Source organism: Balaenoptera ricei, chromosome 7 (genome assembly GCF_028023285.1).
Source record: "Balaenoptera ricei isolate mBalRic1 chromosome 7, mBalRic1.hap2, whole genome shotgun sequence".
Taxonomy (NCBI): domain Eukaryota; kingdom Metazoa; phylum Chordata; class Mammalia; order Artiodactyla; family Balaenopteridae; genus Balaenoptera; species Balaenoptera ricei.
Window position 1 is genome coordinate 119217806 of NC_082645.1, and position 26783 is coordinate 119244588.

The window sequence follows — 26783 nt, forward strand, 5'->3', positions numbered from 1 at the left end:
CCCAGAGGTTCGCGGAGCCTCCAAGGCCAGCTGCGGCCAGGATCCAGCATAGAATTCCCAGGGGCCAGGCAGGCCCCCAGCTCCCGGTGGGTGACAGCACGTCCCAAACACCTAGACTCCAACACCTGGTAGTTAAGGTCCCCAGAAGGGGCTCCACTTGGATGGGTCTGCCCTCCTGTGAGAAGGGTCTCCCAGGTGGCCTCCCATGGCCCAGCACAGCCCTCAGGGCGGCTGCCCCCAGCCTGGGGAAGCAGACACTCGGGAGCCTACGGCTTTCCGGAAAGGACACTGTCATTGTGAACACCCGCTCGACGCGGGAAGTCCATCCCAGCCCTCGCTCCACGGGAGGAGGAGGCGTGGGCCAGCACAGGGCAGTGCCCCCGGGCCAGCGCCCATCCCCAGCCCAAACCCGGTGTGGGCCCTTCCCCCGCACCCTCTGCCCACCGCGGCTCCGGGCGCCGCGGGAGCGGCTCGGGCTGGGCTGCGGAGGCCCGGTCCCCAAGGCCTGTCCCCCCACCCCCCTGCCGCCTCCCATCTGCCCTCTGCGCAGCTTATCAGGTAACCGGAGCCGGGAGCTGCGTCCACGCCTGAAACAGGAAGCCCGGCCTGTGCGTGAGTCGAGGAGAGCCGGCCGGGTGGATGGAGGAGAAGCGGGCGCTCGCGGCTGCCAAGGATGGGGACCTGGCCACCCTGGAGCGGCTGCTGGAGGCGGGCGCCCTGGGCCCGGGCGTCACTGACGCTCTGGGGGCTGGCCTGGTGCACCACGCCACCCGGGCCGGCCACCTGGCCTGCGTCAAGTTCCTGGTGCAGCGGGCCCAGCTGCCCGGCAACCAGCGGGCCCATAACGGGGCCACGCCGGTGCATGACGCCGCCGCCACCGGCAGCCTGGCAGAGCTGTGCTGGCTGGTTCGCGAAGGGGGCTGCGGTCTGCAGGTGAGCTGAGCGGGAACGGTGGCCGCAGGGGGACCCGTGTCCGTGGGCATCGAGGGAGGCATGAGCCGAGAGCCGGATCCGGAGCCCTCGGCCTCCCCTGGGCACCTCGGCCCTGGGCTGTTCCTTTCGGGGAGTCACCACGCGGGCCCCATGGCACAGTCAGTAGCGTCTGTCTCTGCCCCACATCCCTCCCCCCCCAAAATGGGCACCTCCTAACCCCCCTCGCGTTCCCCAGCGCCCAGCACGGAGGGGCCACCCTTGTTCTTTCTCCCCGCGCCCCACCCAGGAGCGCCTGGCCTTGCTAGTGGCGGTCTCACGGGGCCCTTACCAGGCCTGATCCGTGGGGCCTGTTTCCGAGGGGTCTAGACAAGGGTCCATACGAAGAGAAGCAAGGTGGGCACGCGGGCTCGGGAGCTGTGGGCACCGGCCTGGACGCCCGGGGCCCCGGTGGGTGACAGCACAGGCGCAACTGTGGGGGGCAGTGCGACGAGAACCTTGATGTAAAGAGAAGTGTCTCAGGGCTCAGTGATGGTCTCGTCAGGGACGTTTCTACCCGGCCCGCCTCTCCCTTCTCCTGCCGGCCCCGTGGGTGCTCCGTGTGCGGGTGAAGGACCTCGGGAGGTGGGTGAGCCAGCTCTGACGGGGTAAGGACGTCCTCCCAGAGGCCGGAGCCGGGTGGGCATCACCGTGACGCACTCGGTCCGGGGCGAGGGGGAGGACTCATTGGTCACAGCCTGAGTGTCCAACAGCCTCCGAGCCGCCCTCCTCATCCTCAGCGGCTCTCCCCACAACCCTGAGGGCGGGAGCGGGGCCACTTCTGTGCCTGGGAGAACGCCCAGGTCTGCCAGAGGCCCACGGTGGATAGGGTCCCCGGCAAGAGGACTCGGGGGCCGGCGGGTGGGCGCTCAGTGGGGGTGGGGCAGAGGCCCAGAGACGCATCCCTGGACACACGGCAGGCCACCGGCCCGGCGCGGGCGCAGCTGGGCGAGCGCAAGCCTTTCTGACTGTGAGCAGAGAAGGGGAGGGAGCTCGGACGCTCAGGATCAGGGACTTGGACCCAAAAGACCTGGACTTGATCCTGGCCCTGCCGCCGACCTCGAGCAGGCGCCGGGCTCAGCCCCAGAGACCTCCCTCCGCACGCCCCGCGATGGAGCACGCCGGAGGGAGGGGCGGGGCGGAAGCTGTCGGCGGGGTCCCGGGCGGTGTGGTCCTGGGCGGCTGGGTCCGGCCCGCCGCCCGCTCACCGCCCCGTCCGGGCCTCCGTAGGACCGAGACTCCTCGGGCGTCTCCCCGCTGCACCTGGCCGCCCGCTTCGGACACCCGGTGCTGGTGGAGTGGCTGCTGCGAGAGGGCCACGCGGCCACGCTGGAGACGCTGGAGGGGGCCTTGCCGCTGCACCACGCCGCCGTCAGCGGGGACCTGACCTGCCTGAAGCTCCTGACGGCCGCCCACGGCAGGTGAGGAGCCGCAGCGCCGCCTGTTGGGCAGTCCGGGGGGTGCAGGTGCTGGGGCGGCCGCACGAGGGGGCGGAGGAGGAGGGGCTGCCGCCTTGGAGGGGGGCCTTGGGGGAGGGGGAGGGGGAGGGGGGGGAGGGACAAGTCTGGAGCCAAGGCGCGCGCGGAGAGCGCTGGGGTGAGGCTCGGAGCGTGGGGGCGGGGGCAGTGAGAACGGCGGCGAGGAGCTGCTACAGCACTCAGAGCAGGAGGCGCTCTATATGCTCAGGCCGCTCCCGGCCCTGCCTGGGGGCGTCTCAGGGCCCGGCTTCCCCTGGCTGGGAAGGTGGCCCCCTCAAGTCACCCGAAGCGAGCAGAGGCTGTGCAGTGGGCTTGGGCGCCCCATCAGGTCGGCCGGAATTCTCCCTCCACACTGTCCTGTTGCTGACACTGTGAACCCCTGTCCCACCGCCTGGCGTTGGTGGATGGCGAGGCGGGGGCAGGGGGCAGCAGGGCTCCCCTTCCCCATCGTGGGCACCGCTGTGGTCCTTGCCCCCCACAAAAGATACCCTGGGCACACAACGGGCCATCTAGGGGTGCCGTGCACGTGGCCTGCCCCCCACCGTCTGTTCGCAGGGCTACTGCCCTGGCTGGGGGTGGGACTCTGTGTCCACCCCACACCTGACCTGGCCTTTGTCCCCCGAACCTGCCTGCCTCTGTAACCACACGCCTTCTCCTTGTGCGGGGCCTCTCGCTGGCCGGCCGGCTGTCCTGGCCACCCCGCGGTTGTTCCCGGACGAGGCCGGACAGCTCGGCTGTGGAGCGGTGTTCCCGTTCCCGGGCCTTCGCCTCCCGACCCCCTGGCAAAGGCCTTCGGGACTCGCTTCTGCGGATCTTCCCCGGAGCGTCCACACCAGCTGCCCCGGGCCCGGCCGGCCACAGAGCGTCTCTTAGACTGGTAGTTTTAGAAGCAGTTTCTGTCATTTGAAAAGTGGAAGATTTCACATTAAAGCACACACAAGCACACGGGAAGGTCCCCCGCCCCAGGGCCCACATTCCCACCGGCACTGACCACAGGACCTAGAGGTGAAGTCTTTGTCAACAGGGCGTGGGTGCGGTTTGGGGAAGGGGCTGCCCTGGGGACCAAGAACTCTGCTGGGCCTGCAGCACCATGGAGGCAAAGCCGGATGCAGGAAGCCTGACGACCGTGCCCCAGTCCAGCCACGTGGGGGCCTGGAATTCGGATGCCAGCGCTGGGCACCACAGAAGGGCGAGTGTCCTGCTCACTGGCCCCCCCGTACAGAGCAGGCCCCCGGCTCTGGAGGTTCCCTGACCCGCCCACTGCAGGCCCTGCTGGGCTAGTCACCCCCTAAGGAGCGCCCCCTGCCGGCCAACCCCCGGCGGCGCGCACATCTTGATGCGGAGCGGGAGTGGGGGAGGGGAAGCTGCATTCCGGCGACCCGTGCCCACCTCACCCCCGACGCCGTGCCCTTGCGCCGTGCGCAACCTGTGCAACGCTACAGGTGGCCGGCTGGGCCCCTCACCTCAGCCGGGAAGCGGGGTGGCCGCAACAGCACGACCAGGTGTCGGGACGCCCTCCCCGATCCGGGCCCTTGGCTGGAGCGGCTCCCCGCGACCCCCGGGCCGAGCGCCCTCTGAACCCCGCCCTCCCCCGTAGCGGCGTGAACCGGCGGACGCGCAGCGGCGCCTCCCCGCTCTACCTGGCCTGCCAGGAGGGCCACCTGCACCTGGCCCAGTTCCTGGTGAAGGACTGCGGCGCCGACGTGCACCTGCGCGCCCTCGACGGCATGAGCGCCCTGCACGCCGCCGCTGCCCGCGGCCACTACTCACTCGTCGTCTGGCTGGTAAGGGGCCGCCGGGGGCGCGGGCAGGGGAGGGCCGGGAAGGCTGGCACCTCGCCTGCAGAACTGCCTTCGAGCGAGTGGCGCCCGGCTGGGGTGGGCGCGGCACCCCGCAGGAAGTCCGAGGACCCACACGGTGGTTGGGGGAGCAGATGTGCCGGCCCACGGCTCAGAGCACCCACATGCCAGGCCCAGTCTCGGCCCCGGGGTGCAGCCCGGAGCCCACAGCTTTGACTGGAGGTGGCTGTGGACTGAAGGTCAGCCCCTGCAGGACCGTGGGCGTGTGCGGGGCCCCCTGGGGGCTCTCCTGCCCCTCCCCTAGGAGTCCTGGTGGGTCTCCTGGGTGCTCTCAGGGTCGGTGGCACCCGGCTGCTCTGTCTCTGGCACAGGCAGTGCCTGGCCCTGGCCATTTGGAGCCCAGGGCCAGGCCCCACCCCTCTTCCCCTCTGGACCCAAGGAAGGGTCACCCAGGCCTCTTTCCAGAAGGAACACAGAGTGACCCAACTTGGGGAGGATGCCTTCCGCCAAGACTTCTTCCAGGGCTGAGGACTTCCTGGCTCCGCCACCAAAAACCTGGCCTGGTGGGGTGTCTGGGAGCTCTGAGGGTCCATTACAGAGACCCGACCAAGTCTCAGAGTGGGGAGGTCTCTCTGGGGAGGGGCAGAACTGAGGCTGGGCAGGAGGTGGCTGGGCAGGGGGTGGGCCCCAAAGCAGGTTCCTGGAGGAGCGGGGGCCCAGCTCAGTCACAGGTGGGAGAGCCCGTGGGGCGGGGTGAGGGGGAAAGGCAGACCGAGGCCCCGGGAGGACCTGGGCTCTTTCCTGGAGCCCTGGGGAGCCGCTGAAGGGCTGCGAGCTGGGAGCGCCAGGGTCTGCTGGCATCTCTGAAGGTCACGCAGGTCACTGGTGGAGAAGGGGGAGCCCTTCCTCACTCAGAACCTCCCTCTCTTCTCATGGGGCCCGCTTTTCCAGCCCTCCCTCCAGCAGGCCGGCCTCCCTGCCCCGGGGACCTTTGCACGTGCTGCACCCTCTGCCTGGTGACAGCTCCCCAGGTGTGCCTCCCCCCCACTGCATCCCTCGTCCACCTGTTTAGGATGGCAGCCACCTGGCCCAGCGCCCCGTCCTGCTCTCCTGCTGTCTTTCCTGCACCAACATTGATAAACGTTGTGTTTGACTTCATCTTGGTGGTTGTCTATTTCCACCCCAGGGTGTAAGTTCCAGCAGCTCCAGGAATCAGTGGCGCAGCCCTGCTGCTGCGTTCCTTGTGCCTGGCACATAGTAAGGGCTCCAGAGATGTTTGATGAGTGAGTGAAGGAGGGAAGGAATCTGGCCTTCAGCCGCTCCCCTTGGCCTCAGAGGCCGCCAGCAGTTGCCTCCAGCCTCCCTTCGCTGCTGGATCTCCCAGGCCGGCCTTAGCCCCTCAGGCAGCCACACCTTCCTTCAGGCTGTGTCCCCCCCAGGGGCCCCCTTTCTGCAGCTCCTCCTGCGCGGCCAGCTCCTCTCACAGGAGAAAGCTCTGCGGCTCCTGCTGCACTAACTTTCCTGTCTTTGGCCCCGCCAGGGCCGTTGGGTGGAGTTGTCCTTATGTCCCCTCACTGTAGTTCAGATCTTGGCCTCCCAGAAATGTGCCTGTCCCCAGACCTGGACTCCTCGCCCTGCGGTAGCCTGAGTCCTGGTCATCTCTGGCTGCAGGGCCACAAACGCGGCAGGTGCTCAGCAAATGGTGTGGGAGGGAAGAATGTCCACCGGGTCCCATGGAGCCCCATAGGGGCTCATCCCGGGCAGAAACAGCTGGGACCACAGGGTCCCAGGGCCAGAAAGGCTTTTCCAGATGTGACTCCCCATCCCCGCCTCCTGCAGGATGGACCGAGAGGGGAGGGGGCAGCGTCCAGCCTGACTCAGCCACTCAGCGCTGGGCACCCCCTCCCTTCGGGGAGCTGGCCGACGGCAGGGTCTTTGTTCCCGGCTCACTGTCCTTTTTCTGTCAGACACATTTGCATGTTGGATCAGCCAGCATTTGGCTGCAGTGACCAGTGCACGAAACCACTAAAAGGTTGTCCCTCCCACGTAGAGGCCGTTGACACTGGGTCACATCTCTGCTGTTCTCCCGGCCTCTCCCTCATGGTGAAAGATGGCCGCGTTCAAGGCAGGAAGAGGGAGGAAAGGGGGTGACAGCACATCCACCAGCCCCTTCTATCAGGAAGGCAGAAGAAGAGCCCCTTACGTGTCACTGTCACATGGCTGCCCCGGGTGCACGCAGTCCAGTGCGTGCCCACAGGCCTGGCCAGGTGCCATGGACCAGAGTCCACTGGTGCCCTCACAGAGGGGCAGCTGAGGGCCCGTGAGGAGGGCCGGCCGGAAGTCACTCAGTGGCTGCCAGCAGGACGGGGCCCAAGCCACAGGATGACCAGGCTTGGGTCCACCATGAGGAAGGCTGCTCAGGACCCACCTCCCAGCACCCCTGCATCTTCGTGCTGGAGACGTGATCAGGGTACAAACAGGCCTGGTGCCAGGATGTCCTTTCTCTCCCTCCCTCCCTTCATCAGCAAACATCTGTTTACTGTCCCTTAGTGCTGCCCAAAGGCATTTCTTTATTTGATATGTGAAACCAGCCCCTGGGGGTGTTCAGCTTACGGTCAGGACTGGGCAGATCTGGGGACCATGGAGCCTCCCGGCAAAATCACCGAGCTCACTTCCTCCCATGCTGCCCAGGACGCGCCAAGAGGAGCCAGCTCTGTCCCAGGGCTTCCTGCCCCGAGGTAGGAGTGGTCACCCCCGTCCAGCCTCAGCTGGCCCATCCCCCCGCCTCCTCCCTCAGGTAACCTTCACGGACATCGACCTGACGGCGCGGGATAACGAGGGGGCCACCGTCCTCCACTTTGCCGCGCGAGGCGGCCACACGCCCATTCTAGACCGGCTCCTGCTGATGGGCGCCCCCATCATGAGAGACTCCTGGGGTGGGACCCCCCTCCATGACGCAGCGGAGAACGGGCAAATGGAGGTGAGGCAGGGGCCATGGGAGGATGCACGGTGGGGCTGGGGGGCCTCCGAGAGCCAGCAGTCCTGGAAGGCTTCCTATGAATAAGTCATTTAACCCTCACCACAACCCTGTAGAATAGATGTTATTAGTCCCCTTTTACAGACAGGTAAACTGAGGCTCAGAGGGCCAGTCCCTTGCCCAGGATCCAGACTCTGATCTATCAGGGAACAAAATCTGTGCTCTCGGCCCCTTCCTTCGCACAGAGACTCCCTGGGTTCCCGCTCAGGGAGTGGTCTTCCTGCCGGTCCTCCCCGGAGGGCCTTTTAGCTGCTGGCCCCCTGGTGTCAGCAGCCTGGGAGCAGAGTCCTGCTGGGGGTGTGAGGTTAGCCCCTTCGCTATGATCCAGATAGACCTTGGGGGCTCCTATGGCCCAGTTCCCAGGAAACAGCATCCAGAAATCCAGAGTAGGCAGGGATGGTGTTCAAATATTTAAGGTCCAACGCTGGGAATAGACCTGGCCATCAGCCACTGGCCCCGCACTGGCATCACCTGCCCACTGACCTCCTGTAAAGGCAAGGCTGTATCTGAGGGGAATGCAGAGGTTGACTCTTGCACCTGCCCCACCCGGGCCCACACAGCAGGGCTCCGAAGTCAGTCAGCTCATCCCATGACGTCTCCCGGGCTTTCCCTTGTCATTCCCACAGCCCCCAGGGCTCAGCCTGCTGCATCTGCAGTCATGAGAAATGTGCTCCTGGTCCAGGAAAGGCTAGGCAAGGGGCAGGGCTTTACTGAGGTGCCACCGAGTACCCCATTTTGGGCCTACGGTTCTGCACAGCTGTTTCCAGCTGGAACCCAAAGTGTTCCTGGGGCCCAGGCTGAGCAGCGTTGTGTAAAAGCAGCACAGGGCAACCACCAAGAATCATGGGAAGGCACATGGTCCTTTTGAAGAATCAGAAAGAGACCCAATCCAGCTCATGGCAGTGCTGCTGAAGATTGTCTTCCTCTGGCTCTCAGGACTCCTGAGGGCCCCCTCCCGCTCTCCACCCCACCACCCCAGCCCCCCTCCTCTCACCCCTGCAAGCCACCACTCAGCCCTCCCTGGCTCAATGCCCCCAGTCCGCCCCTATCTAGAGGGAGGGGAAGGGCAGGCGTGAACCTCAGTCCGGGCCAGGCCAGTCCTCAGAGAAGAGGAAGAGCCTGCAGTTACCCCTACAGTCACCCCTTTTGTCCTGGACACTAGAGAAGAAGAAGCCGAGCAGATGACAGGATGGGGAGTCCAGAGGTGCCTCTGGGTGGGAGGCGGGGAGGGCGTGTCCCCACAGGCGGTTGGTGGCCTGAAGAGCCCTGAGCCATTGCAGTGTGGCTCAGGCAGCCGCCCGTCTCCCAGCCTCTGGCTCCCTAATCGGGAGGGTGGCTGGAACCGTGCTCTAAAAACTTTATTTTTAAGCAGCAGCATTTTTTTTCAAGTGAAATAGTCTATAGGAGCCCAAGAAGTTCACCAGATAAGCCAAGAGACCACCAGCTCCTCACCCTCCCTTAGTATGAAAATAAAATAGCTCAAGCCTCAGAGCTGAGAACTGCTTTCCTTTTCAATCTTTTTGTTATGAAAACTCTAAACACACAAGAGCACGAGCCTCCTGCCTCAGCTCTTTGGCCTTTCTTGGCCATTCCCTCCACCCCACTATTATTTAAGAGCAAGTCAGAGAAGGCACATCTTTTTATCCATAAATACTTTAGTGGACTTCTCCAGGAGACGAAGACTCCCTTTGTTTCTTATCACAACCTCAAACCATTATCACGCCTAAAAATAATTCATGATCATTTCTTTTATTTATTTATTTATTTATTTTTTAGACTACTTTTTAAAATTAATTAATTAATTAAATTTTGGGGGCTGCGTTGGGTCTTCGTTGCTAAGCACGGACTTTCTCTAGTTGTGGCGAGTGAGGGATATTCTTCGCTGCGGTGTGCAGGCTTCTCACTGCAGTGGCTTCTCTTGTTGTGGAGCACGGGCTCTAGGCACATGGGCTTCAGTAGTTGCAGCATGTGGGCTCAGTAGTTGTGGCTCGCAGGCTCTAGAGCGCAGGGTCAGTAGTTGTGGCGCACGGGCTTAGTTGCTCCGTGGCATGTGAGATCTTCCCGGACCAGGGCTCGAACCCGTGTCCCCTGCATTGGCAGGCAGATTCCTAACCACTGCGCCACCAGGGAAGCCCCCAATAATTTCTTAATATCATCTAATATCCAGTCTGTCTAATAGCCATCTATCCATTTCCCTGCTTGTGCTGTAATCAGGAGTGAAGCAAAGTCCACACATTATTGATTTGTCTGTTGGGTCTTAATCTGTTAGCAATTCCAGAAATATATTCATCCAGGAAATATAGGATAATGCTTCATTCCCACCCCACGCCACACCCCGTTTTAAAATAAATTCTATTTTAGAATAATTTGGAAGAGTTTTAGATTTGTAGAAAAATTGAGACACTAGTACAGACAGTTCTCACAGAGTTCACATCCATTTCCCCCTATTAGTAACAATTTACATTAGCATGGTATGTTTGTCACAATTAATGTACCAAAATTGATACAGTATTACTGACCAAAGTCCATACTTAATTCAGGTTTCCTTACTTTTCACCTAATGTACTTTTCCTGTTCCAGGATCCCTTGCATGACACCACATGACGTTTCATCATCTTGTCTCCTTAGGCTCCCCCGAGCTGTGACAGTTCCACCCCCCCCCCCACACCCTTTAAAAACAAAACTTCAGAATAATGAGCTGGTGCCCTAGCAACCCCAATGGGGGATGATGATAGTTTAGTATGTGTTTTGTTTTGCTCTATCGCAGCCTTTCTCATGTCACAAATTACACTGATTACTTGGTTTTTTAATTGAGTAAAAAATACATAACATAAAATTGACCATCTTAACCATTTCTAAGTGTACAGTGCAGAAGTGTAAATATATGCACGTTGTTGTACAACACATCTCCAGAACTTTTATCTTGGAAAACGGAAAGTCTGTACCCGTTAAGCAACAACTCCCCATCCCCAGTTCCCCAGCCCCTGACAACCACCATTCTCCTTTCTGTCTCTATGAGTTTGATTACTCTAGGGACCTCATACAAGTGGAATCATACAGTATTTATCTTTTTGTGACGGGCTTATTTCACTTAGCATAATGTCCTCAAGGTTCATGCATGTTGTGGCATGTATCAGGATTTCTTTCTTTTATAAGGCTGCATAATATTCCACGGTATGTTGTGCCACGTTATCTTTATCCATTCATCCATCAATGGACATTTGGGTTCCACCTTTGGGCTATTGTGAATAATGCTGCAATGAACATGGGTGTGCAACTATCTATCTCTTCAAGACCTTGCTTTCTACTCTGATTACTCTTTAAAATGTTACACCAACCTTGCATTCTTGGAGTGAACTCAACTTGGTCATGAAAAACGATCTCTTTTATACATAGGTGAATTTAATTTGCTAACATTTTGTTTAGGATTTTAAGTGTGGTAGATAATAGCACTAGTGTAATGGTTCTCAAACGTGGCTGCACACTGGAACTCTCCAGAACAGGTTTAAAATATTCTAATACCTGAGCTCCACCTACCCCGGCGATTCTGATTTAATTGGTCCCAGGGAGCCCACGTATCAGGACTTCTTAAAACTCCCTGGGTGACTCTAATATATGTCAAATTTGAGAACCATCTATGTGAGTAGCGTTAGCTGAGCTAATCTAGAAAGAATTCATAGAGATGGTCATTCTTTTCTTTTTGAGTTACTGACAGAGTTTATTGGAAGATGGTCATTCTTTTTTTTTTTTAATTAATTAATTTATTTTTATTTTTGGCTGTGTTGGGTCTTCGTTTCTGTGCGAGGGCTTTCTCTAGTTGCGGCAAGCGGGGGCCACTCTTCATCGCGGTGCGCGGGCCTCTCACTATCGCGGCCTCTCTTGTTGCGGAGCACAGGCTCCAGACGCGCAGGCTCAGTAGTTGTGGCTCACAGGCCTAGTTGCTTCGCTGCATGTGGGATCCTCCCAGACCAGGGCTCGAACCCGTGTCCCCTGCATTGGCAGGCAGATTCTCAACCACTGCACCACCAGGGAAGCCCCCTGCCCAGTTTTTGATTGGGTTGTTTTTGATATTGAGTTGTATGAGCTGTTTTGTATATTTTGGATATTAACCCCTTGTCAGTCACATTGTTTGCAAGTATTTTCTCCCATTCTGTAGGTTGTCTTTTCATTCTGTTGATGGTTTAAAATCTGTGCCGCTTTTACAATTCCATGCCTAAATTTTCAAGCTTGGTTTTTACTTCTTTGAAAGCAGTGAGCACAGCTGTGTTACAGTCTGCTATTTCTCGGGACTTTGTGGGTCTGTTTCTTTGTGTGTTGGGTCCTCTGGTTCTCGTTTCTGGTATCTTATTTCCTTGCGCTCCTGGTTTTGTTTGACTCTATGCTGCACATCATTATTTAGGGCCTTGGGTGACATCTTGTTTGCTTCTGCCTGACAGGCACACGTGGGAACTGTGAGTCAGGATCATCCTAGACCACAATCTGGGCTTGAGATTCCTGGAGCGCCTGCGTGACGGGAAGCAGAGGGCGGGCTGGCTTCTGCTTCACCTTTTCTCTGAGGGTGGAGGCCCAGCCTGCGGTGGACCCTGAGCTTTTGCTGGTCTCCCTAGTCTTGTGAGCCTGTGACACAGCTGCTCTGGTTACAGCCATTTCTTCGCGTCAGCCTGCTCTTAGGGCGAAAGCTGTTCTGAGTGGTGGGCTGATCCCTCGGGATTTTCCTTGTCTCCTGAGCTTGGTCCGACAATTCCTCACTTCCTTGTTGCCTGTCTGATGCTCTAGGAAGGTGCCTTTCACATTTAGCCCATTTTTTACGTTGACTCTGGAGAGTGGATTGGTGTGACCTGCCTGGTACTCTACTCCTTGACGTGGATCCGTCCGCCCACCTGTTTTTACCGCTGGCACGGCTACCTCATGGATTTCCAGACTTAACTCTTGGTCATCTGTAACCACCCACCCTCTGCTCACAGATGGATCACCGTCGTTTGCCAGCAGTGATCGCGTCATTCTGCGGGAAAGTTCTCTCCTCCCCCTCTCCCTCCCCCGGGCTGCTGTCCCCGCCCCATCTGGGGCCAGGCCTGACCCTCCGGTGCCCCCTGCTCCACTCCACTTCTGCTGTGACCCCCCCCACCCCCATGCTCTGGACACACAGCCTGCTCCTGCAGCCCCCTGTATCCTCCCCTCCACCCCACCGCAGCCTCCTTCACAAAGGGCCCTTCACAGACCTGGATCTCCTCTCGCTTTGCTCTCCTCCACCCTCCCCTCTCCTCCCAGCTTCTGAGCCTCCAAGCCTTCCTCTCCTCCCAGCTCCCATCACACGAGCCCAGAGGACCAGTCAGGAGGGAGACAAGGGGGCCCAGGCCCGGCTTGACCAAAGAGGGAGCACGCGTGTGGCTGGTGGAGCCATGTGCGCAGAGATAGAGACACAGAGGATGAGGGTGGGAACCCCCAGAGCTCGCCTAGGCTTGGGGCCAAGAAGAGGGGCTCATCGAGTGCCAGGCCTGGCCGGGAGGCCAAGGAGCGGGCAGGGTGAGGTGGGCGAGGGCACAGGCCCGGAGTCCTGGGGGGGAGCCACGCTGTTTAGCCTCCTGCACCCGGTTTCTTCGTGTGAAAATGACACACACCTCCAAAGGTCGCTGTAAAAATGGAAACCGGCTCCGTATTTGAACCCGAGGCAAGGGTGACAAGGGCAAAGTCAGGGTCGGGCTGCCTGGCTAGGATCCGGCTGGGTCGCTGACTGACCAGCTGGGCCCTTGGTGAGCTCCTGAGCGCGGGCGCCTGGGGTTCCCACCAGAGACAGGGGGTGCCGGGGCCCGCGGGACAGGGCAGCCTGGGTCCGGGCACGGGTTCAGGCCGTGCGCCGGCCTGAAGGGCCTCGGTGCCCCAGCTTGGGGCTGGTGGGGGCAGCCGGCGGTGCGGCCACGGGTGCGCCCTCTCCGCAGTGCTGTCAGACCCTGCTCTCCCACCGCGTGGACCCCGCCCTGCGGGACGAGGACGGCTACACGGCCGCAGACCTGGCGGAGTACCACGGCCACCGCGACTGCGCCCAGTACCTCCGCGACAGCACCCGGCCGGTAAGCTTCGCGGTCCCCAGCCCCCCCGGGCCGGGTGACAGACCCCTGCCGCGCTGACGCCGGGTAGCTGGAGAGCCGCCTGCGTACACGGTGTCATTGTCAGGAGAAAGGGCCTGGCGGCGCCTGAGCCGTTGCCGGGACCAGGGCTGTGACGGGGGCTGTGACAGGGGCCGTGACAGGGGCCGTGACAGCCGGGACCAGGGCTGTGACGGGGGCCGTGACAGCCGGGACCAGGGCTGGGCTGTGGCTGGACCTCGGCTGAGGTCTGCCCTCCCCCCGGGCCACAGAAAGCACACTTAGGACGTGGGATCCACGCTTCCGGCCTGGGCTGCTGTCGGGTGACGCCGTGTCAGGCTGAAGACACCCCGGGGGAGGGAGCAGGGCCCTGGGCCCTCGGTGAGGTGACCCGGTGAGGCGGGCCAGCCCTGGGCAGCCCGGAAGGGGAGAGTCTCTTCCCACCTTCCCATCGGGGCACGTGACCTCGCCGGGCCTCGCGTCCGCAAGGGCAGGGACCTCGTGGGTCCCAGCCCCCAGCACGTGGCGGGCCACGCGTGTGTGCTGAGTGAGTGGAGAGTGGAGAGGCCGGTGAACGAGTGGACAGGTGAGGGTGGGCGGGCGGGTGTGTGGTGGGGAAGCTGGGGCCAGTGCCCTCCCTCCCGGCCTGCACCCCTGACTCCAGGCCCTGGGCGGCGACCGACAATTCGTCCCAACCTGCACAGATTGTGCCGCAGCTTTCTGTAGCGGCCGCGCCTTCGGAAGGCGTCCCTGGGATCGCCCGGTCCCACCTTCAGGTGAGAGCACCGAGGCCCAGAGGGGCGATGTGCCCCCCGCGCCGGGTCTCACCCGCGGCTGCTGTGCTCCTTTTCCCTCGGGGCGTCCCCCGGCGCATCCGCGACCAACTGAGGCTGAGCCCCCGTCCTCCCCGGCCCTGGGCCAGTGGGATGGTCCTCACCCGACCGCCACTGAGAGCCTCTTGTCTCCACTGCCTGAAAGCCACACCCAGGCGGCCTTGGGTCAAAGGCCAGGGGTGCTTCGGGGCACACGAGTTGGAGTCCTGGTTTGTCCTGGTGTCGTAGTTTCAGAAACAGGACTATACTCACTGCTTGAAGTAATCGATGTACTGATTATTCACTCACCCTTCGAGTGGCTATTGTATGATAAGGGTTGTCTTTCTGCCTTGGGTTCCGGAAGCTGGGGGAACTCAGTGGGTTCCTGGTGTAGCGGACAGAGCTCTGCAGTCCACCGGCCAGGGACGCCCTGGCCGCCTGGGCCCCCCAGCCTCTGTGTGGGCCCTGGGGCCGGCCTGGAGGTGGGGTGCGCAGCTGCTCGGCTGCCAGGGAGCGGGTGCCGCCTGGCCTCTGGCTGGGGTCCCCTGCTTGTCCCCAGCCCGCACGGCGGTGCCCACGGCTGAGCCTTCTGTCCAAGCAGGGTCTCTGCCCCCTGCTCTCCGTCCCCTGGCACATCTGCCAGCCCCTCCTGGCCGCTGTGCCCAGCTCTCCTAGCGGGTGGAGGCTCTGGGCGCTCTCCTGAGCCCCCAGGGTTTGGGGACCAGCCCGTGTCAGGCTTCCTGCGGTTCTGCCTGGTCCTGGTGGTCTCCTCGGTGTCACCACAGGATACGAGGCAGCGTCCCCTCCGCTCAGGATTCCCCAGGCCGGGCTGCGCCGTCTGTATAGCCTCCCCTCCCGGCCTTCCGGCCCGCGGTGTCCAGCCCGTCCACGTGCCCCGCCTGCGGTGGTGGAGAGTGCGCAGGCTGGGCCGCCTCCCGGAGATCCACTGCATCCGGGGCTGGCTGGAGTCGCTCCCCGCTGGCCCCCGCCTCACCGGCAGTCTCGGCCCCACGGACATCAGCTGTGGGCCGCCCGGGGCGGGGTGGCGGGGGTGGGGGGGGCGAGGCTGTGCGCCTGATGCAGTATTGATGGAAACACAATATCCAGAGGTCGCCCGCGCGGCCTCTCCCTGTGTCGGGCTCGGAGGAGGTGGTGAAAGCCATCTCCACACGGCCGCCTGCCTCTGCCCCCAGGGAGCCGGGGGTCCCAAGAGAGGCAGCCTTGGGGGGCACGGCTGGACGGGTAGCGGAGGCCTGCCCTGTGGGAGGCACCCCCCTTCCTGGGAGGCTCCGCAGGGCCTGGGTTCACCCGCTGCCCATCACGGGAAGGCCAGGCCCTGCCTCGACCACGCCACCTCGACCTTGACCAAGTCTTGCCACCCCCTGGGCCTGGGGTGCCCCTCTGCACAGTGAGGGCTTGGGCCTCTCTGACCTGAATGGGGCAGCGGCTAGAGGGGCCCCCTGCATCCCGACCCCCAAGGAGGGGGCCGGGCAGCTGGGCTCCTGGCCGCAGGGCCAGGTTAGAGCGAGACGCTGGACGGCAGCAACAGTTAGGGGCAGCGGCCCAGGAGGGTGAGCGTAGCCCCCCGTGCAGGGCGAGCCCAGCCCCTTCAGCTTGCCCCCAGCCCGGTACTCAGCGCTCACAGAGCTGGAGTGAGTCTTCCCGGCCGGGCGGCACCCCCAGTTCTGAGCGTCTGTGAGCCTTGATCAGCCTAGCTCAGGAGCCTTGCTGGCCGGTAGACATGTGCCTTCAGCACACAGCGGGTGCCAATTTCCCTCCCCTGGGTCCAGAAGAGCCCTAGGACACCTTCCTTTTACAGATGGGGAAACTGAGGCCCAGAGAGGGCAAGGGACACCCCTGGGCAGTCTCCTCCCCCAGGGAGGGGCGGGGCCTGGCCGTGCAGCCAGTAACCGAATCTCAGCCGTCGCCCATCTGTGGGTCATGATTTTCTCGGCCCGGGTGGCATTACAGGCCTGTAACCCGGCTCGCCACAGCCGTCCTCGATGTATAATGCATGGCAGGCATGGTGCTGCTCAAATCTCATCAAAAACACAGAAAAGGAGACACCAGGCCGTGGGAAGGGCACCAGCCCAGGGCCGGCTGACCGCCGACCTTAGGGCAACAGCCCCCTTTGGGGGCGGCACACGCCCAGCTGTCAGAACCCCAAATGTCGGGACCCAACATCTGCCACGCCCTCGGGTCCTTGTAGATTCGGCTAGTGTCCAGGAGCTGAATGAGGGACACGGGGATGTGGATACTCCTGTCACCTGGGAAACACCACAGCCGACCCCCGTCCCGGCTGAAATTCAGAGATCACCAAGACACCGTGCTAACAACAGCAAAGAGGTCTGAGTGCCTCGGTGTGCCAGGCCCTGCCAGGGGCTCTCAGTAACTCCTCATCTTCCCAGCAAAGGCAGAGAAACTCAGGCCTGGGGGACACTGAGTGACTCCGCAAGGCTTCTCCTTGGTGAGGGTTGGAGCAGAATTCAGCCTCAGGGACCAGGTGGCATGAGGTCTCCCAGGCTGTGGGTACTGTACTGGCACCAAGTCCATCCCCCTGGGCCCTGGACCAACTTCCTGCCTCTTCCATCTTCCCCGGAATGAGAGGGCCCCGGCCACCCCAGCTGAGCCCTTCACTCTGCAGGGACTGGGAGGCCCTTGCCCCTCAGCCCGAGAGCAGATTCAATTGCGGGGAGGGGCTGCGGGCTCCCAGGCAGGGGCAGGGAGCAGGGGAGAGTGCGGCAGGCTCACAGCCGTGTCCTGGTTGGGCAGGGGCCCGGGGCCGACCTGGGACTCAGCCCTGTTCTGCCCATCAGACTGTCAGCGCCAGCCGTGGGGTCTGGGGTCTGACTCGACCCTGCATAAAGTTCCTAAGCCAACTCGCTCCTGCCTTGCGGACGCTGGAAGAAGACAGGGGATTCCTAGGTCGGAGACACACGGCAGGGAGAAAGCATCGTGTTTTGTCGGATCCCCTCCCCCCTCCGAGTCCCAGCGTGACCGTGACCGATATGGGCCCAGATGGCTGCTGCGAGCGCACACTTGTGTCACAGCCGGGGGCCCCTGAGCCTGGGAAGGCCCGTATTCTGTAGCAGCCTGCTCTTCCTTTTGGGCCCCTCCCGCGGAAAGGCAGCCCAGAGAAAGAGCCGGGAGGAGGGGAGCCAGGGCTGTGCGTCCTTGGTAGGGGCGCAAGAGACCCACCCGCCCGCCTCTTCCTCCACTGCTGGAGCCCCTGGACAAAAGGAGCAGCGATTCGAGGGGCTCTCAGTCCTGGAAGGAGCAAGGAGGGGGGTCTCAAGTAAGATTCTGGTCCCAGCTCTGCCCCGTCCCAGCTGTGGGCCCTTGAGAAAGCCCCTTGCCCTCTCTGAGTCTCGGTTTCCCCATCTGTGCCTGGGGGGCTGTACTGCGGGAGTCCTCTGGGTGGTCTCTTGCGTGACCAGGGATCTCAGGTCTCCCCCACCTCTCCCGAGGGTCCGCTCCCCCGGCCCCTGTGCTGTGGAGGGTTAAAGCACAGTGGTAAGGGATCCCACACCCAGCCCAAGCCCGCCGGGCCACCTGACACCTCAGCCTTCAAATATTAATGCGACACCTCCTGCTCCTGGGGGCGGCAGCTGGGACAGCCCCCGACGGCCCAGGACGGCCACAGCTTCCTGTGCTCACAGCCCAGCACCTGCTTCCGAAGGTCCTTCGGGCTGGGGGCTGGCGGACACTCCCGGCCCTGCCGCGACCGGGGCTCCTGGGCTCTCGGCACAGATTCCTGCAGAGAGTGAGGTATGAGGTGCAGGGCAGTGGCAGATAAGGGCTCGGGCTGTGTTCCCCTCCTCGTGGCCCCGGCGGGCCGCGGGTCCTGGACGGGAATGCGACTGAGGGGCCCGAGGCAGTGGCTGCAGAGCCGGGGATTCTTCTGACGGGACACCCCCCAGGCTGGGGAGGCCACCTAACGCCTGTGCCTCCTTGCCTGCGGGAGGGACAGGGCCCACCTACAGGTGAGCCAGGGGACACAGCGTGGCCGGGGGACTTGGCCCTGCAGCTCCAGCTACAGCACGTGCAGGGCTCAGTGCAAAATGAAAACGTGGGCTTCTTGTTAACAACTGATTAAGAATTTCAAGACAGAGACCGGAGAACCTTCAACAGAGCTGCAGCACGAGCCACCCACACGTGACGCCGGCGCCGGCCCCAGACCACACGTCCCGCGTGGGGACGGCCTGGCACCAGCTCCTCTGCCCCGCTCAGGGCTCTCTCCAGCCCGGCCTGGCAGCCCTGAGGCCACCTTCCGCCACAGCTACCCACTGGAGGGAGTGGGCGAGGCGCTTCAGTCTGACGGCCAGCGGTGGGTGCCCGGAGAGACCGCCGTGAGTGGCCCTCCCGGCTGGGGACCCGAGCTGGGGCGGCCCTGCGCTCTCAGGCATCCAGACGACACGGGCACAGCCGGGAGCCACGTCACTTGAAAGACGGCCAGCCAGCCTTTTGACGTTCAGCTTTAAACCAAAAGGCAGCAAGCCCGGCTCTGGAGTCCTTGGAGGACAGCTCAGAGAACTCTTGCCGCCTGGGGAGGGACAGGCCAAGGCAGGGAGCCAAGGGCAGTCCCGCTTCTGTCACCACCTGTGGCCTCACAGCAGCCTGCGTGCTCCAGGAGTCTTGGCTCCCATTGGTCAGATGCAAAAGCTGAGACCTTGCAGGGCTCAGCTGGGGATGCAGGGGGCAGTGGCACCTCCAGGTCGAGGATTCTTTCCGGCTGCCCACCAGCCAGCGCTTGGGGGCAGGGGAGATGGTCAAGGCCAGGTCTGCGCCTCGCCCCAGACCCGGGGCAGACATGGGGTTGAAATGCGGGTGCCCCTGCAGCCCCAGACGGGGGCTGATGGATCTCCCTGACCCCAGGCTGCCGGGGACCAATGTTGGTGATCTCTGTCTCCGGGTGGCCCTTGGGAGAGTGGCCTAGACACTGCATGGTGGGTCCTGGGCACAGCGCCTCTGTGCTGAGGCGCGGTCACGGCCGCACTGTTTACGGGGCTGAGAAGAGTTCCAAGTTCGTTGTGGTTTCCCCTGTGCCCAGGGCTGAGAGAGGGGGCAGTGTGTCTCAGCACAGTCAGGGGACAGTCAGGGAGGGTGTGTGTGTGCATGTGTGAACGTGTGCATGTGTGCACATGTGCACGTGTCTCTTGTAAGGCCAAGGAGTGGCGAGTGAGCACAAGGGGACACCAGACCCTGACCTACAGCCCAGAGCCGCTGAGTTAAGCTGCCTCCAGAGGGAGCCGGGCCTTGAGATGAGGGGTTCACCTAGGGGTGGCAGCCCTCAGACAAGTGCGTGGGTGTGTTTGGGGAGCCCTGCTCACCAGTGTGGAGGGGTGGAGAGAGGGCGACAGAACCTCTAGGGGCGCTGCCCCTCACTCCCGCAAACTTACCTCTGCGAGCGCCGTTCAGACGCACAGCCCCAGCCCCAGGGAGACCGGGCCAGGGCTAGCCTGCTGGATGCCTCCCACCCCCACCTGGGCCTCCCAGTGACCAGGCCTGTCTGCCCCCAGGTGCCACTCCTGATGGCGCCCCCGCCGCCGCCGCCGTTCCCCCCTCCTCCGCTGTCGGCGGCAAGGCACTCCCTGGAGGATGGAAGAAGAGGGGGCCCAGGTCTCGGGGATCCCACCGGTGAGTACACGTCTCCAGGGAGGACTGGCCTGGGCCGTGGGTGCTGGGAGTGGGCCTTGCTGGCCTCACCTCTGAGGTCCTTCGAAGCGGCCGGGGGGAGGTGGGAAGCAGCAGACTCTCGGCAGCTGGGCACGCAGGACACTGAGGACAGGGCTGGGACCACCCCTTCCCACCAGCCGGCACCCCAACTCTTCCAGGATTCCCTTATTGTCCTGTTGCCTTTTTAAAGTGAGGACAAACGCGTTCCATAACCACAATTAAACAGCCTCCTGCCCAGCCCTTGGGCATCTCTCTGTGAGCCCTGAACCCCCCGCGGCCTGACTCTCCTGCCGCTGTGATCTCGGGCAGCCTCCTTGCTTCTCTGGGCCTCAGCTTGTCCAGAGGGAAATCAAAGGTTGTGTCTGAAGGGGCCTTCCGAGTCCGCTGCTGTTGCCTGAGATTCCAGCAGGGGGCAGGGGAACGGCCCTCGAACTGCAGGTCACCACCCGTTAGGGAACTGTGACAGCACTTATCAAAATGAAATGGCGTGGAATAGCATGAAAAATGTCAGCAGGCCCCATGTGCAGTGAAGGTTAGCATGCTTCATGGAATGGGCTGTAGTTCTATAGTTACACGTAGGGGTGTGTGTGTGTGTGTGTGTGCGTGTGCGTGTGTGTGTGTGTGTGTGTTTAGTGGAGGGAAGAGCGGTGAAAGGACAGGTTTGTGGTCTGATGGGGCTGCATTAGATCCCCAGACCACGGAACCCTATGCCCTTTCTAGCTCCTTCCAGGCTACAGGAGGGGCTGGGGAGGGGGGGACGGGCCGTGGGATGGGATGAGGTGGGTAAAATGCAGGCTCCCCAACCGGCAGGGCTTGGAGGGGGCTCCAAGGACACCTCTGGAATGCCAGGGATGAACGAGTTTGCCCAGGTCCCAGGGCACTTGGCAGGGAGCTGGCTGGGCCTTTGGCCCCAGGTCCAGGGGTCCTTCAGGAAGGCCGGTCCTGCCCCAGGTCCGGATCTTCTGCTCCCCATCCCCCGACCTCTCTGACTCCAGCTGCCCCTTCCTCCCAGTGGCAGCGTCTCTCAGCCCAGCCTGGCCCGGCCAGCCTGACCAGCCTCTTCCGAGGGAGCACACGACCCGCACAGCACCCTCGAGGGTCACCACCAGTGCCATAGCCGTCCCTATGGTGAGAGCCCCCGCCATATCCCTGTCTCCCAAGGCACCCCAGCCAAAGCCCGGCTGGCTTCTCACCGTGTTCTCCTAGGTGGGCCCCAGCCAGGTCACTCCTGGGGCAGCCAGGCCCTTTCCTCCAGGAGGCCCCTGGGGTGACTGGCTGGCATCTGAGGAGATGGAGATTCCAAGGCCAGAAGCAAGCTGTCTCCCTGTCATAGTAGACGAGGGACCCTTCTCTGATTCCAGGGGTTCCCCGTGGCCCAAGCCCCTCATCCTGACAGATGCTGCTGTCACGGTACAGGGAAGCATCGGTCCCTGGGAAGGGTGGGCCTGGCGCCCACTGCTCTCGTCCTCGGGGGGCTCCCAGCGGCCCACTCCTCCTTCTCCTCCTCCTTCTGGGCACCAGCCCCTTTTAAATCCAGCCCACCCTTTCCCTGAACGGGTCATGGGAACCCTCAGCCCCTGAGATGCGCTGTTTGTCTGAGTTTGGGAAATGCTGCGCAGTGCCGCCCCCTGTAGAGTTGCAGTGCACACAGCACACTAAAGGCTCTGGCAAGTCCTGCAGCCCAGAACTGGCCACCAGACTTGTCTATGCGCCTGTCCCCCAGCCGAGTTTGCCCAGCCACGTGGCATGCTCTGGGCGGGATCTCTGATTGCCTCTCTCAGCCAGCAAGCCTCCCAACACGTGCCTGGGTCCCACAGGGCACAGCGGGGTCCTTGCCCTCAGAAGACTCACACTTAGGCTGGGGGTGCCGTTAGTGGTCAGCTCCCCTGCCCTCCCTGGTCCGCCTCCACCGCCCCTCCTCCCTCAGCTGCGCTTGTCCCGGGCAGCCCTCCCCTCCGCTCCCTCCCGGACCAGAGGCCCATAGGGGCCTTGAACGACCTGCCTGTCCGCACAGGGGACGGAGACGGCAGCGGGGGGCACCCCGGACAGCCTGGTCGCGCTGCAGCTGGACGGGCTGCCCTCGGGCGACCTCGACGGGCTGGTGCCCACGCGGGATGAGCGCGGCCGGCCCATCCCCGAGTGGAAGCGTCAGGTGATGGTGCGGAAGCTGCAGGCTCGCCTGGGCGCAGCTCCAGCGCCAGAGGCCCAGGTGGGGCCCGGCGGGGACGAGGGTGGGGGCGGGGCCTGAAAGGGGGCGGGGCCCGGCTTGGAGGGCGGGACCGGAGGGGTGAGGGGCGTGGCGTTGTGAGCGGTGGGCGGGGCCCGGGTGGGACCAGAGAGTAGAGGGCGGAGGCGGGGGCAGGAGGCTTTGTACTGGCTGGTGGACGTGGAAGGTGGGGTCCCTGAGCACACACCTCGAGTCCTGAGACCCGGAACCCCACTGCGTGTCCCTCTGTGGCCTCAGCTTCCTCTTCTGCCAGACCATGAAGCTGAACCAGATCAGAGGGCTGTGTCCCTTCACCTGTAACCCTTCATCTCTAACGATGTGGTACCCACATGTTCTTTGATCTAACGATTGTATCCCGTGCCCACCGTGTGCCAAGCTCTGTTCTCAGCAGTGAAGGAGACCAGCCCCGCCCCCTGGTGCTTATATTCCAGCAGGGAAGGCGGGGTGACTGGGCAACTGTGCTGAGGGTGGTTCCAAGTGCTAAGGAGAGAAGCGAAGCAGTGAAAAGGGGAGGGGGCCGTTCCGTCCGGGTGGTCAGGGGCAGCCTCTCTGGGGAGTGGCCTTGAGCAGGGGCCAGAAGGAAGTGAGAGGGGAGCCCTGTGGGACTGTGGGACAAGTGATTGGGAGCAGAGGGAACAGCAAGTGCAAAGGTCCTGGGGCATGGATGGGCTGGCCCGAGGGAGGAGCGGGAGGAGGCTGCTGCTGGTACTGCCGGAGCGCAGTGAGTAGGCGTGGTGGGCAGAGGTGAGGTCAGAGGGGGGTCAGGCCACCCAGGGGAGCTTGTGTCCAGCAGGAGCTCGCCATGTGGGCTGTGGCCCCGCTGAGCTGCCCTCCCTGTGCCCAGGACGACGGCGGGAGCGCGGGCGCCACAGAGCAGGCGGCCTGGCGGTACTCGCAGACCCACCAGGCCATCCTGGGCCCCTTCGGGGAGCTGCTGACCGAGGACGACCTGGTGTACCTGGAGAAGCAGATCGCAGACCTGCAGCTGCGGCGCCGCTGCCAGGAGTACGAGAGCGAGCTGGGCCGGCTGGCGGCCGAGCTGCAGGCCCTGCTGCCCGCGCCCCTGGTCAGCATCACTGTCAACAGCCATTTCCTGCCCCGGGCGCCCGGGCTGGAGGGCGAGGAAGCCCCCGGCCCCGAGGTCGAGCCTGAGGGCTCCATGGGGGCTTCGCAGGCCACACCCGGCGCGCAGCCCCTGCCCTTCTGGTGCAGCCACGTCGCCCGGCTGGTGCGCAGCTTGTCCCTGCTGCTGAAGGGCGTGAACGGGCTGGTGCAGGGCGAGGAGAGGCCCCCACCGGAGGCCCACAGGGAGGCCCGCAGGGAGGCCCCAGCCAGCCCTCCGAGGAGCGAGGCCCAGCGCGAGATCCAGGAGTGTGGGGTGTCGGTGCGGACACTTCGTGGCAACTTCGAGTCAGCCCCCGGCCGGCCCTGCACCCCAAGCCCTGGCCCCTGTGAGCTGGGGCCCCAGCCAGGGCCGTGCCTGAGAGGCTGCTGGCCCGCCCCCTTGCAGCCCCGCGGCGGCCCGATCGCAGGGGAGCCGGGGCCGGGCGACGCAGAGGAGGCCAGCGACTCGGGCATCAGCTGCGAGGAGGCCCCATCGGAGGCGGGGGCGGTGCCTGGCCCTGACCCGGCCAGCCTTCGCAAGGAGCGCATCGTCATGCTCTTCCTCAGCCACTGGAAGAAGTCGGCCTACACGCCGGCCCTGAAGACGGCAGCCTGCAGGACCCTGGAGGCCCGGCGCCTGGAGCCGCGGGGGCGGGGGGCGGCCGGGGGCCCTCGGCTGCCCTGCCCGCCGCCGCCCAGCGACAGCCCGCGGCTGGGCCACCTGTGGCAGCAACGCAGCATCATTGCCCACCTGCTGGGCACCTGGAAGTCCATCCTGGCCCACGTGCCCGGCCGGCAGCTGCGGCGGCTGAGCCGGCGGCCCCGCGGCCCCCTGTCCCCCGAGCAGTTCCTGCCCCACGTGGACGGGGCGCCCGTGCCCTACGGCAGCCTCACGCTGGACCTCTTCATGCTGGGCTACTTCCAGCTCCTGGAGTGCGACCTGCCGGCCGAGGAGCGCAAGATGCGCCACCTGCTCTGCTTCGAGGTCTTCGAACACCTGGGCGCCCACGGCTGGGAGGCCGCGCGCGCCTTCCACAAGGCCGTGACGGACGAGGTGGCTGCCGGCCGCCGTGCCTGGACCGACGGCTTCGAGGACATCAAAGCCCGCTTTTTCGGCTCCAGCCGCAGCCCCCCCTGGGGCGCAGAGCCCGGCCGCAAGTCAGGCCTGACCCCGCTCCGGCCCCCGCCCCATGCTGGCCCCAGCGGCAGCCCCGAGCCCGCAGCACAGAGGCTGGGGTCCCGCCCCCAGCGGGGCAGCTTCAGCAGCGAGGACATCTGTGGCTACATCGACCGGAGCTTCGCCTTCTGGAAGGAGAAAGAAGCCGAGATGTTCAGCTTCGGGGAGTGAGATGGGCTGGCAGCCTGCCTTCCTCCCAAAGGGGTTTCCGGGGTGGTTTGGGTCCTCTCTTCTCTTTTTCCTTTCGCCCACCTGGTGGCCGGGTGAGCCTTGAGGGCAGGCCGGCGGATACCCAGCGTGCTAGTTGCCACCCTCCAGGTCTACCCCCTGGCAGGAATCAGCTTCAGAGCCTTTCTTACTGCTGACCCAAGAGTCAGTCCCCCAGTCGGCCCCGAAGTTGGATGATTTGCCATCTCAGCCCCACGCCCTTCTGCCTGGTCTTCCCTCAGGCACCTGTGATTCCAGCCCGTGTTTCCCATTGGTCCTCCTTCCAGAGTCGCCTGGGTGTCCCTTCTTTCAGTTCCTCTGGTGCCGGTGGCTCTGGTCGCGTCCTGACCCTCTGTCTGCCCTCCTCGGGTCCTGCCTTGGTTCCTTCTGGTGACCTTGGGCCATGCCCCTTCCCCTCTTCTGTCCTCTTTCCCCACCTGTGAAGTGGCGGAGGAGCTGGGGGTCGGAGAGAACAGGATTCGACGGGCAAGAGACCAGACTCCCGAGTTCTCCGGGTCAGGGAGGGAAACCAAGGTGCTTTGGGGAGAGGTGTCTTGCAGCCGTGCCGTGGCCCCAGCAGGCAGTGTGTGGGGGAGAGGTTTCAGGAATCTTCCACGGGCTGCCGCCTCCCTGCAGACAGACCATTGGGATAGGGGTCTCTTGTGGTGTCCCTACGTGCCTACAGAGCTTGGAGGGCTCAGACAAGATGTGGGATGGAACAGAGGGTCCTCCCAGCCAGCTGACTTGAGGCTGTCACAGGGAGGGATGATCAGGAAAATATAAAGTCGGGGGTGTCAGGCAATTGGAGCTGCCAGGCCGGGCATGGGGGCAGCGCTGGCAATGGCTCCAGCTCCAGACCCTCCTGCAGGGCGGACGCCGGACGTGAGTTTGCTAAATAAAGATCCATTCCTGGCTGGCCTTCCCACCTGTGCTTGTTGCACCTGTGCCCATAGAGAGAGGGCCCCACCTGGTGGGCACCGAGACTCCAGTCCTCAGCTCTGCTCGGCCGAAACAACAGCGGCGGCATCCTTAGCCCCACAGAGCCTCCACGTCCTCATCTGTAAAATGGGGGTATGGCATCGACCGCCCATTCCCAGGGTCCTGGTGAGGGTGGACTGAGGTCCCGTATGAGGGGGTCTCTGTCCTGGGGTAACAGTGACACCAGCCTGTGTCAGTATTTTAAGGAGCAGGTTCTAATGAGCAGGGCACCGACCCCAGGCAGCTGGGAGCATCCCATACGCGGCTGCCGTCATGAGGCCCTGGCGCTTAGACCCAAAACTCAACCTTTGGAGCTAGACAAGGGCTGGTCCACAGGGCGCTTGCGCTGCCCAGGCTGGCGGGGTGCAGGTCCAAGGGGGGGTGGGGTTAACCCCGGGGGCCGGGGGTCAGAAGGTGCTGGGCACTCCGATGTCTCTCTCCCTGTGTGCCGCCTGTAGGACACTTGTTCAGAGGAGGCCCGGAGTGGGGTGGGCGGCAGACACAGAGCACAGTCCCAGAGGTCGCCTGCTGGCCAGGGTGCTCAGGAGAGCACTGAGCGGGGGACCAGCACGCCCAACTTAAGGTGTCCCTGCCTACTCACTATGGCCTTGGGCAAGTCCCTCCATGCCCTCACTTTCCCAGCTAAGGGACTGGACCGAGGCCAGCTGGCAGTGGCCCACAGTATCCTGGGGTCCAGGAGGGCCTGGGGTCAAGGTGAGTGGCAGGCAAGGGTTGAGACGGGAGGCTCAGACCCAAGCTTGAGGCCTGGAAGGGAGGAGAGGACTTCTCTGCTTGGCACTCACGGGGGACTCCCCAAATGCCCTCTGCGGACACTCTGCTTCCTGGGGGTCCTTCTTATAAGAACACGGTGTCCTGGGAGCAGCCCCAGGGATTCTGAGTCCCTTGGCCTGGGCTGGGCCTGATAAAGCTGGGTTTCTTTTTAAAGATATTCCAGGTGATTCTGATGCTTAGCGACCTGGGAACCCCCGACCCACTAGCAACTCTCCTGTGGGAAGCAGGTGTCCCCTGCAGTAGGCGAGGGCTGGCCCTGGCAAGGCCACACGTGCAGCTGTAAGGCCTGTTTGGTCCCTATAATCCTGTCATCCAGTTGTCCAAAGCTCACCGAGGACCCCGGAGCCACTACCTAGGGATCTGGAGGCTGTGAGGTGACCAGACACAAAACAAGGTGCAAAACCAGGGGCTTCCAGAAGAGTCGGGAAAATACTGGAGAAAGGG

General features: G+C 63.2%; 1 protein-coding gene across 1 annotated transcript; it reads left to right on the plus strand.

Moving 5' to 3' along the window:
* The first annotated feature begins 539 nt into the window (after positions 1-539).
* On the plus strand, positions 540-25037 carry ESPNL (espin like). Its single transcript, XM_059927512.1, has 9 exons — positions 540-933; positions 2200-2390; positions 4045-4231; positions 7044-7226; positions 13220-13351; positions 19698-19815; positions 20873-20982; positions 21869-22063; positions 22926-25037. The coding sequence occupies exons 1-9, from the start codon at positions 640-642 to the stop codon at positions 24531-24533; spliced, it is 3018 nt and encodes a 1005-aa protein (XP_059783495.1). The 5' UTR covers positions 540-639; the 3' UTR covers positions 24534-25037.
* The last annotated feature ends 1746 nt before the right edge of the window (positions 25038-26783 follow it).